General features: G+C 37.7%; 1 protein-coding gene across 8 annotated transcripts in view; it reads right to left on the bottom strand.

Annotated features, from left to right (window-relative positions):
* The window catches only part of MEF2C (myocyte enhancer factor 2C), a 152567-nt gene that overhangs the window by 28679 nt on the left and 111648 nt on the right, over positions 1-12240 (bottom strand). For all 8 annotated transcript variants that reach the window (XM_039219377.1, XM_039219371.1, XM_039219370.1 and 5 more), the window contains 2 exons: positions 4495-4681; positions 2393-2440 (listed from right to left, as the gene is read on the bottom strand). In XM_039219377.1, the coding sequence (XP_039075308.1) occupies positions 2393-2440; positions 4495-4681 (235 nt within the window). The remainder of the gene's footprint in view (positions 1-2392; positions 2441-4494; positions 4682-12240) is intronic.

Genomic DNA, 12240 nt, shown 5'->3' with positions numbered 1-12240 from the left:
GGAAAGAGGCGATACTTTATTATCAAGCTGAGCTGAGAAGGAGAATGCTTATCTCTTTGGTCTCTTGGTATTTACAAGCACACACTAAATGTTAAACTTACTTCCCTTCTACATGGTATTGTCTCCTTTTTACAAGTTGAGATGACTTGATCTTGAAAAAAAAAGTACAAAGACTGAAAAGTATTTAATTATGTACACTTGGCCTCAGAGTTTCTAACTTTAACTGAGACCTTGAATTTCAATGACAATATTCAAAATTTGGAAGATATCTTTTGGCCTTTTTCCTTTAGTTTTCTTTTCTGAAAATGCAGAGACATTCTGGCTGGCCTTGCTTTCGCTGGTGTTATGTGATTCTCTGACATCAGCACAGATATATTCAGCTTTGACACATGATACTGGCGGGTTTGAGACAGAAGGGGACGATGGCTGAGGCTGCAGCAGGAATGACAGCTAAGCTGAAGCCCACTAAACGGCATCTGCAACAGGTGTTTGTGGAACCAGAGCCACGATGGGCTTCTTCCTCTATTTTTAAAAAGTGGGGAAGTAACTCCTTCCGAAGTCAATAGTATCTGGGAAAGTTACATGCTCACGGCTATGAGACACACTCATCCAGATATAACGTTTATTATATCAGGGTGGAGCAATTCTTTTTGTCTCCTTCTATTTTTGAGGTAGAAGATTCTCCTCTCTATGGCAGAGATCCTGAAGTAGGAAGATAAATCTGCTAAGTTCGTAAGATTTTTTTTTTTTAGTTCAATGATGCTATAGCCATGTATGTGGCTAACTTTTACACGTAGAAGATTGTCTTCTCTCTCCCTGGAGGGCCATTAAATTTAGTGGGCTGTCAGAGAATTGACAATGACAGCATAATTGAACAACCAAACACTTCTTATTTTCAATAGAGAATCCTAAAGCATTCTAGCTATTAAGCAGAAACAAGAGTCTGTTTCCATTAAGGCGAAGTAACCCATCCCCCTCCCCATATATTTTTTACTACTTCTAATAACTTTAATCACCACTATTGGCTGTTCCTATAACAGCATTGAGATACTGGATAAAATATCATAACATCTAAGCCATTTATTAGGTTTATCTTTTTCTTGGTCTTTGTGACAACCCCAATTCTTACTCCCCAACATTCTCTCTAACCATAGTTTTGGCAGAGACTTGAATCCAAGAAACACTGGTCTGGCTTTGATCTGGTTTTGTAATTTTGAGGCTACAAACCTCAAAGTATTTTTCAGGGGAAAAAATGAGCACTTCATTTCACTGTTCAGCAAGACAGTATATTGAGTTTACTCATTAATTTGCCTCTACCTAATTTTAAGAAGATAGATAAAATGGTGTCATTGATTCTGTTTATTAATTTACCATGCAGTTCTAGTACTTTTTCTTCATTACTCACTGAATTAATGAACAGTCAATATCAGAAGCGAGAAACATTACCCCCAAGTGGATATATTTATAAAAATGTTTCTGTAGGCTGATTTTCCTTATCTTCTTTCTTAAAATTAGCATGCTAGTATATTTCATCCTGGCAAAATATTTTAATTAGGTTGTCCATGGATATTTCAATAAGCTTGGATTTTTTTTGACATTTCAAACATAACCTTGTGTCATTCATGCATGTCTTGTACTATTTTAAATGTACAGCATGTTATAGCTGCAGGAATTACCATGGTTACTTGTATTGCCAATAGTGAACTGCAGTGAGCATTAAAAACTACTGTGCTTCTTCCCTCTGTACTGAAAATGACATCATTCTCAATAATCACAATCATATGAATTAATATGGAACCATGGAGAAAAGTGACTGTAAGACAACTAGCCACAGTGGAAGAAGTTCTTAAGAGCTAAAATATATTCAACGAGCTTTTTGAGGGTATACTATATTCAAATTCTCTAAGTGCTCATGTTCATGCCAAATTTAGCTTTACTTTATTAACAATATTGTTGAATGGTTATAATCTCACCCCCTCCTTTAAAAAAAGTATTCTCTTTCAGTAAATGTACAGGATTGGTATTTCTTTCAGTGGAGAGAGATTCACATTTAATGTGACATGATTAACAGAGAACTCAATTGGCAAGGCTTGCTGAAGGTACTTCTGTATCCAGAGATGATATCCAGGATTAAACTGGTTTGATCAGAGCTTTCATTTCTGACTATGTTGACTAGCTGAAGCTTGATAAGAAAAGTTCTGGTTAACAGTCTTCTTCTAAGTTACTATCCATTCCCTCCTGCTTCATAAAAACGCTTTAGAAATTCTTGGGGCCATTTTTCCGTGCATCTCACAGATCTCTTCACTTTGTTCAAAAGACTTCCGTCCTGCAAATCTCCCAGTAAAGGGCCCTGAACAATGACACACGCTGTAGTACAGAAGTCTCTACTCACCTGCACTGGTGCCTGCACCGGATGTGAGGTCTCCACCCATCAGACCACCTATGGATTAAAGGGGAAGATCAAAAGGAGAAAAGGCTAAAGGCCCACAAAACAACACACTTTACTTTTAGCAACCACAGTATTTTGGCTCTCCCAAGAGTCCTAAATTTATAAAATAAGTTGGAAGGCTGACATTTACTTTATTATGACATGCTGTGCTCAAACATTAAACCTACATTCAATCACTGACATTTTACAGAATCTTTCTTTCTAACAAAGGTTACATTTAAAAAATCCAGTGTTTAAATGGTCTCTGAATTTTTATTTTTGGATGTTTTACAGAGAGTGAAAAAAAAGAGTAAGGTTTACTATATTTTTAAATAACCATATATTTGATGTTTAATTCCTTGTAAATACATTTTCTATAATTAATTTTGTTAAAATGCTAATTGTCCAGAACTTTGATCATTTCATGAATCTACCCACAGTGAATGACCTCGTTTACTACCTGAATTTTCCTTACTGACACCATAAAACGGGTTTCAGTGGCTAAAAATTTCGAAAGGTATGCTTATTCGCTAACTTAAAAAAGAACATTAAAATTTGACAGTGTTAAAATATAAGAGCTGGGGTGTTTCAGTAAGATATTGAACATAATAATTACTCTTAGTTTTTAAGGAACAAGATTTAGCCAAGAGAATAGAGTATTAGTTAGGTTATTTTCTAATGGATTCTAAGAGATACTCTATAATTATTTGTTTGTTTTGTTTTTGGAATTTGATGAAAATGTTCATTACATTTCAAGAAATTTTTTTGTTATTTCCAATCAAATAATGTTTTGGAAATAAAGTATGAATTTTTTAAAAGATAAATGAGCATGAGTTTATCAAACAGGAAATTCAACTGCATTTGAGTATAATGTGAAAAGAATAGCATACACTTATTGAAAATTCTTATGAAAAATTTCAATCATAGTCAAAAGTAGAAAGAATGGCATAATGAAGTCTTTTAGACATATCTCTCAGACTCAAGATTTACCAAGATTTTATTATTTGGCTATTTTGGTTATATTTTCTATATAAAGTTTCCGTACTTAATAGTAATACGTTTAGTTCTAATTATAAGGCAGATATTGAAGTATTCTCAAGGAAAAAATCTTCTGTGAATAAATTGCTTTTAATACAGTTATGTGTGCCTAAGACATATTAAAAATTTTCTATGGAGTGCTTTTTAAAAAATAAAATGTAATGTTTAATGTTTTGCTTTATATAATTTAGAAGTACAGTTATTCTCGGTGCTTCTTTTGGAAATATGAAGAAATTGTTTGGTTGTATTTAATATACATCTACTTAGTTCCATCTGTGAAGCTGGCAAATCAGGAAGACTTTCTTCCCTTCAAGGTTCTTTAAATCCAGACACATATTCAATACAGCACATCATATTGTGTTCTGCTTGATCTGAGTAAGAAAATGGTTGAACTTTTCCTGAGCAATAATTTCTTTTCTCTGGAACACTGTGAATTGTACAACAGTAGGGATTTCTCAGAAGTGTTGAGACAAATTTGTGGCAGGTGTATACGTTCTCATGATGGGCTCTTAATCTCATTTAGTTTTGTTTCTATTTCACACTTCTTATAAGTTATGCTATTTTATCACATGTCTTTTCCACTTTAAATCTTTTGTGGTGTAAGTTTCTATATAAGTAAATAAAAATTGACCAAAATAATAAATAACTAAATGGCGCAAATACTATCAGAGGACAGAGGGGAAGATTTCACAGAATGGGGTGATACCTGGCTACGAGGGAAAAGGAAAGTGGCATTTTAGGTGGGAGAAGAGCAAAAGCAAAAGAATGGAGACAGGATATTCTACTTTCTGTCTGAGAAAGCATGTGGTCAAAATATAGCCACATGAGAGATGGGTGATAGAAAGTCTGAACAGATAAACAGCAGATTATGAAAGATCTCACAAGACAGGCTAACGTGGTTAAAGACTGAAAATAGGGCTATTAAGCAATGAAGGAACATAACAAATGGAAAACTGAAAAAGTGAACATCTATCTAAGAGTGGCTTCTTTTAATGATTTGCTAACATTGTGTCCTTATGAGGACATACCTGTGTTACCTGCACTTGGGGGTCGATGTGTTACACCAGGAGACATACTATTTCTCTGCAGAGAAGGGTGGGCCAGTGGCAAAAGGTTGGGGTTTCCCAGTGAGCTGACGGGGTTGCTGTATACCAAACTGTTGTGGCTGGACACTGGGATGGAGACTGGCATCTCAAAGTTGGGAGGTGGAACAGCCTGTAGGAGCAGAAAAAAAAAATATGGGTAAAAGGAAAGAAGAGAAACAGAAGCCCCCAAGGCAGACAGCCTTTACTTTTCCAAGAAAAATTTCAAATTTCAAGCTGCTTGGTGTCTAGAAGACCATTAAGAAGAGCTCTCAACATGTTCAGATCATAAATTGATTTCTTTAATGGGCTTAGAACTCTTTCTTTGCAACTATTAGAAAACGTTTCACTTTTGTTTAAAACAAAGCCCCATTTCATTAGACTCCATTGTCTTTGAATTCCATTCTATTAAGTAATAATTGTTCATTTGTGATGTCTGAATCTGGTGCCAGAAATGACTGCGAGATCAAAGGTACATGATTGTGATGACTTCACAGAGAAAAAGGAGGATTAAAATGCAAACCAGAGTCTTCAGTTTAATTGCTTATTGAAGCATATTTATGCAGAAGTTTAATGATATAAAATCATCTCCAGGCATGTGAATAGCACATATACTTTAATTATTATTTTTAAAAGTCTGTCATTTGAGAGTAACTCTAAAGATAATAGACATTTTAAGATCCAGAATTCAACAGAGCATGTATCATTCAATAATTCATATTTTAAAATGATAGTTCAGAATGTATGTTACACTTCACATCTCGGGATATACAGACACTGACAAATGGCAAGGCCTCTACCTTACATGAGAAAGTGGGCAAATATTTAGGGAACTGCAGTTGTGTGGATATCTAATTAAGAGTAATCAGGTCCTAATTATTGATATTTTGGTATTATTTTAGCAATGTAAGCAAAATCTCGCTTATTTTTCTGCTTGTACTAACTAGATGATCATATGTACAACTTCCTCCCTCCTTTAAAAGAAATTTAACATTAAAAATGAAAACACTGTTTGAATATATTGCCAGAGGACTCATAGTATCAGAACATACAGCATTCTTACTAAAAAATCGATTTATGAGTGTGTTTATGTGTGTATCTAATATATATATTAGAGACAGGGTTTATATAGAACATTCCCTCAGGATTCTCAGATAAGGCACTGTGTAAGTTTAAATGCATATGTGCATGTGACTGAAAGGTTTTTATTTTTATTTACTTTTTTACCATTTTTTTTTCAGTAATATTAACATCAACTTTCCTTTACTGGCTCATTGGCTGGCTTGCATCATATGTCGTATTCTGCAAAAGCTGTTTATCCTGATGGTAGATTCAATACTACTTTCTATTTATGCTTATGCTCTTGTATACTTTGTCTTGTTTTTTTTTCCCCATGATCTGGTCATGTCAATATTGACAGAAGCAAATATTTCATAACTCTTTCACATGTCTTTGATTCCTCATTGTCTTAGAGGAAAATCAAAATGTTCACGTGCTTTATTAAAACAGTTATTCTTTATTAAGACATTATCTTTTTTAAAAAAATTTAAACATTTATTTATTTTTGAGACAGAGAGAGACAGAGCATGAGCTGGGGAGGGTCAGAGAGAGAGGGAGACACAGAATCTGAAGGAGGCTCTAGGCTCTGAGCTAACTGTCAGCACAGAGCCCGATGCAGGGCTCGAACCCACGAACCGCGAGATCATGACCTGAGCCGAAGTCGGACGCTTAATTGACTGAGCCACCCAGGCGCCCCATATTAAGACATTATCTTAAAGAGAGTAACAAAAAATAGTTTTGGATAAGCACTGTCATATAGTGAAATATAAACGTTTGATAAGACATCAAAGAATGAAAATATCCCCAAACGTCCAGAGCCTTTTAAACCACAAAAAGTACTGGTGTATGCTATGAAATAAAAGTCTGTACAATGAATGAAATACTGTATTCCTACAGTAAAAGGCCAAAGAGGAATTACTTAGAATACCTAGGGAAACAAAGGTAAGTACTGTGTTAGGTCTTCTCCATTTGCCCCTCCAGACCCACTCTCCACCCTCTTCACTGCTGTTAAGTCCAGTGAGGCTGACTGTCCAGACTGCATCTGCCTCGCTCCTCTTGCCCTCTGGCTTCAGCTGGACCAGCAGAGGCACCAGCAGAAGTGGAGAGTAGGAGAGCGATCAGGGTGTCGCATCCTCCTGGCTGAGCCATGAGTGGACTAGTGAAGGTCATGCCTCTTTTCGGGTCCTATCTTCACAGACTTAGGTCTTGTTCTGTGTGCTCCGGTATCTTTTCTGACCTCTTGCTCCTTCAGGGCTAGATGTGGTAATATTCCAGGCTGCAAGTCCTAATATCCCTCACTATTCCTTTCAGTTTCACAGAACACTACCTGTCTATAAACAATCCTTTTACTAAACTCCCTTCAATTACCATGTTTCCCGCCAGAGCCATAACAGTGACTCTCGAGATCTAGAATTGTGGCACTCTGCAAGGGTGGACTATTTCCCTAGGGAACATTTTGGAAACCTGTGAGACAATTTCTGGGTGTCACAATGATTTGGGCTGTGTGGTGGGTAGTCAGATATGCTGTCTACCCTATTATATGTGGGACAGTTCAACACAACGAAGAATCTTCTCTTATTCCATTCAACTCTCCAAAACCCCTCTGCACATTCATGTGTGAGAAAACCATTCCAATGATGTGTCAGAAGTAACTTTGTTTTACCAACACGAGGTATTTTTATACACTGAAACACAGATTTTATTATACACTTAAATTTCCAGAAATGCAATTACTGTGTGCACTGAGGGAATATTCAACTTTGTTCTCTAAGGAACTTCATTAAAAATGGTTTTCCATCTTGAAAACTCATGTCACCAATGGCAGTTCTGCTCTTGTAATTTGGGTTGTAAATACAGGATAATGTTTTCTCTCAGTTCATTCCATTAAAATGTTTTCCCCTGCCCCTTCACTGAAAATGCTCTTGTCATAGTCATTATTGACTTTCCAACGGTAACTCCTTGGCCCTCAACTTGGGACACAGCTGGTCACTCCTTCTTGATAAACTTCTTTTCCTTTCAAGACCTTTAACTTTCCCTCCTATTGACCTTGATGGCTTTCCTTCTCCATATTTGTTGCTGGTTCTTTCTCTTCTCTCTGCTTTCTGAATTTAAGAGTAGCATGGTCCTTTATCTATCTGCAAGTCAGCTCTCTCTCCTGATTCAGCCTTGCATATCCAACAACAACTTCAATATTTCTACTTGTCTCATGTCTAATCTAATAGACATCTCAAAACCAACTCCAACCTAGCTCCACTCATACCTTTCGTCATCTCCATCTGATGACAGCTCAATGCTTCCAACGGCACATAATAAAATCTTTGGAGTTAGCCCTGAATCTTCACTTTCTCCCACACCTGACATCCAGTTCATCTGGAAATCCTATTGGCTTAACTTCCAAATATATCCACTTTCCAATCATTCTAAAGGCTCTAGCACCATCACTTGTTGCCTTGATCACTTCAGTTGCTTCCTAAGAGTTGCCTGCTTCTATCCTTGCCCTCCTTCTTTTTATTGTCAATCTAGCAATCGAATAGATCCCTTAAAAGCACAAATAAGATGATAACACCCCTCTATTTCAAACCCTGTGTGAAGTGCCCACCTTACTCGTAGTAAAGCCTAACTTCTTCCAATGTTCCATAAGACCCTATAAATTCCAGCTTTCACTAGGCTTCATTATCTGATTTCCTATCATCCTTTTCCTCACTCACTCATTCTTGCCTCACGTCCATGGCTAACTCCATCACCTCCTTCAGTTTTCTGCTCAAAATCCGGCCTTCTCAAGGAAGCCCACCCTAACCACCTTATTTAATTGTACAGCTTGCCTACGAACCAACCATCCATCTCCTGATCTCTTTCTCTTGTTTATCTTTCCCGTGTAACATTACTTATGATGTTGGCCAAATAATGTTCCCTTTCATCAAGCTGGTAAAGCTCTTTTGCTGCAAGGTAATGCAACCCTCGTCTATTATTTATTATATGAACTATTTTTCATCAAAGGAGGATTTTTAGAAAGACCCTGTACTAATATGAAAATACAAGCTTACAATTTACTGTATATTAATACCTAGCAGGCACTGTACTATATAATTCACACATATTATATGATCCAACACTTTCAACATCCCTTCATAATAAGACATAATCCTTTCCTTTTTAAATCAGTGAGATTAAGTGGCCCAAGATCATCTAACTAGTAAGTGACTAAGCTGCTTGCTTCTTCTACTAAACCATTGTGTAACACAGTTAAAGTTTTTGGATAGAAATAAAATATTGCAGTCAGAAATTATACTCTGAAGTGAATATGGGCTTCACATTAATGGCCTATTTGTGTACCATGAAAATAATGAGCTAAAATGGGGTTCTCATGAAATGTGGGTGAGCATCCCTGTTGGAGTGAGCTCTGTACTCACTACCAGGGTGTGGCTGAGGTCTTAGGAAAAAATAAACCTTAAAGACTCCTCTCTTCCGTATTTACTCAGGTTTGGTCTTTTTAATTTTTATTTTGGAGAGAGAGAGAAAGAGTGAGCATGTAAGCAGGGGAGAGGGGCAGAGGGACAGTGAGAGAAATCTTAGCAGGATCCAGGCTCAGTGCAGAGCCTAATGTGGGGGCTTGGTCCTGAGATCCTGGGATCATGACCTCAGCCAAAATCAAGAGTTGGATGTTCAACTGACTGAGCCACCTAGGAACCCCACAGGTTTGGAATTTTAAAGCTATATTTTAGCTACAAATGTTTTAATTTGTATTCAACATTAGTATTTATAAATGTTTAACTATTACTGGGTACTGAAGGATCTGCTATAAAACTTCTTCTTCCCTGGACATTCTACTGGGTGTTGACTGTGCCTCTGTAGAGAGCAAAGCCCATTTCCCCTGACTACATGCACATCCAAAATAAAAAGGATTATTAATAACTAATAAATTCTGAACCACCCTAATAACCAGTTCAGTGAAAATCTCTCTACTACTCTCTTCCTCTGACCATCATCCTAAAGAATTATCCAGTATCCAGCATTCTGGACTGTAAACAATTTCAATGATTAGTATAAAATTCTTCTATGATTGGCTAAATAGTGGTCAGGTAGAACTCTGATATCAAAGCATACTTCAAAAAATCACAATTCTTAAGAATATGCTAATACCTTTTGCATTCTATCATTTGCTTTGTTTCTTTGTCTCTATTAGGAATTGGCTCCATAGGTTTAAAGTTGAATTATAAGCTTAAAAATGACCACACTGTGGCGACAGTGCAGAGATTCAGAAAAAACAAGAGATTTTATATCAGAAATGTCAGTTGTAGTCTAGTTGTGTAATAAATTGCCATTTAACCAGGCAAGTCATTTAATCTCCCTTGACCTGATCTGAGACATGAAGTGTCTGCAAACATAAAGAGACTAACCAGCTCTAAAGGTTTTAGGGAATGCAAGGGGTACAATAATGTATAAATGTTTATAGGAATTTGGCTTTACTTGTTTTCTTCTTGACTTTTCAAGATTAGGGAACTTAGAAGCATCTATTTAAAATACATTTGTCTAAAAATTAAAGGCCAGAATGTAGTTAAGAACTCCAAATGTACACATATCTCAGGGCCAGGCTCCAAATTTTAGAATATTCAAGACAGGAAGGAAAAGGGAATTTGGAGTGATTAAAAAAAATGCTGTAGGCAGGACTGCTATGTAATTTGCAGGGCTCAGGGCAAAATGAAAATGTGGGGCCCCTGTTAAAAAATTGTGAAGAATTTCAAGATGGTGACGGCAAAGCCTAGGAGGACAGGGCCCTGTGCAACTGCACAGGTCACATGCCCACAATGCCAGCCCTGCAGAAGAGACGCAGGCATAACAGCAAAAATCCTTTCAGTGTCTATCCCTGAACAAACTGATCATGGTTACTGAAGTGACTCATCGTGGTCAGAAAGGTACCTGAACTCTTACCCAAAACCCACTATTTTCCCAAACTTACCACAAGGAAAAGTCCAATAAAAAGTCAAATAAAGTATTTTTTAGAAAATATTTTTAGTTAATAGGCCCTCTTTTATTTAATGTGAATGACTAAACTGAATCCCTTTTCTGCACCACGAATGACACTCGCTTACCTTTCGATCAACCGTTACCATGCTGCTGAGAACTGGCAAAGACAACGAAATCACACAGCTCTGCTGACTAATGCCTACGAATTGCTGATATCCAAGTTTCCTCAAGGCTGCCTGGCGACTCTGGCCTGTACTTCCTCATCCCTTTCTCATCCTCACTTTCTCACAATGTCTACACCTTCATCATTCTTGGTCCTCTTCCCAGCACTTACTCCCCCACTTGAGCATCTATAGAAGCTAAATTCAATACAGAACACAGAAGTCACCAGGAGGTCATACACTCAACTTCACCCTACCCACCCACCACCTTATCTAGGTCATGGGTCTACCTACAACTCCATGCTCTTCCTGTTCCAACCCCATCCTCCTTCCCTTCCTCAAGTAGCTTTGCCATTTTATCTCCATTGCACCAATACCTTTGATCTTTTCCTCCCCTCAAGCATTCCTCCTTTGCAGATCATCTCCAGGGCTTTAACTCTTTCCTTGCTCCTATTCACAGCAGTGTTTTCCGCTCTTCACAGTCTGTTTTTTGAAGAAAACACACTGCTTCCACTTACTCCCTTCCTGTTCACTCTCAACCAATCTTGCAACCACCCCTCCTTCCTTGAACCCATTTCCTAATTCCTGGTTCCTCAAATGGAACTGTTGTTTCTTGCTGTGATGCCCAGCATGAGCCGTGGCAAATCCTGCATGAGGAAATGCTGGTCAAAAAGATTCCAAATCATCCATGAATTATTTCATGTAATTGAGGAATATGGGCATAAATTTTATCGTAACAGGCGACTGCAATATTAAATTTTCTATTTTAAAAGGGAAACTCTTCATACCAGGTCTTTGAAATAGAAAAACAGTCTTGTAATGTTTTTAAAGAGGTGGAGACACTCTCTACATACAAAGGGCAGAGTGTCCTTGCCCTGCTGTAAATGTTTTAGCAGCTGTGGAAACTTTCAACAAAATTTACTTCCAGCAACTGAAAGCGATGTGCGAAAACTGCGCTTTTCATCGTGGAGGCTGAAGCACTTACTAAAGAGAGGAAGACTCAGAGGCACAGCTAGGAGCTGTGTAGTCCTTCTCACAGCCCAACCTCTAAACTCTCATGTGGTTTTCATCCCCCGCCACACACCACCGCGCCTCTTAAGAAATCATGTATCCTGATTTTGAACTCTTTACAGGACGGGCTGAAATACTAAGAGGGAGTTCAGGTATGCATCACACCTCTTTCTCCTGAAGTATGGGAAAAAGGGTCCAGTGTGCAAATACAAGCATTATCCTTGAGCTTTGGGGGTTAAATAATGCCTCGCACACATTTAGGAACACGGCCACGGAAAGTGATCTGCAGTATTATATGCCCTATGGCCCCTTCCCGAACTGTGCAGGGGTCTTCCCGTCGGGAGACACCGACAGTCTTATATTCACAAACTTTTGTGCTGGCAGCTCTCAATGGTGTATTGTATAGCTGGAGAAACTCAGCTTGTAAGAACTAAAAATTGGCCCAAATAAGGGGTGCTCAGTCGGTTGAGCGTTGGACTTCGGCTCAGGTCATGAC

This window comes from Hyaena hyaena, unplaced genomic scaffold (assembly GCF_003009895.1).
Source record: "Hyaena hyaena isolate Hyena2069 unplaced genomic scaffold, ASM300989v1 scaffold_815, whole genome shotgun sequence".
Taxonomy (NCBI): Eukaryota; Metazoa; Chordata; class Mammalia; order Carnivora; family Hyaenidae; genus Hyaena; species Hyaena hyaena.
Note: the sequence above shows the minus strand (reverse complement) of the source record. Positions and strands in the feature narration are given on the sequence as shown.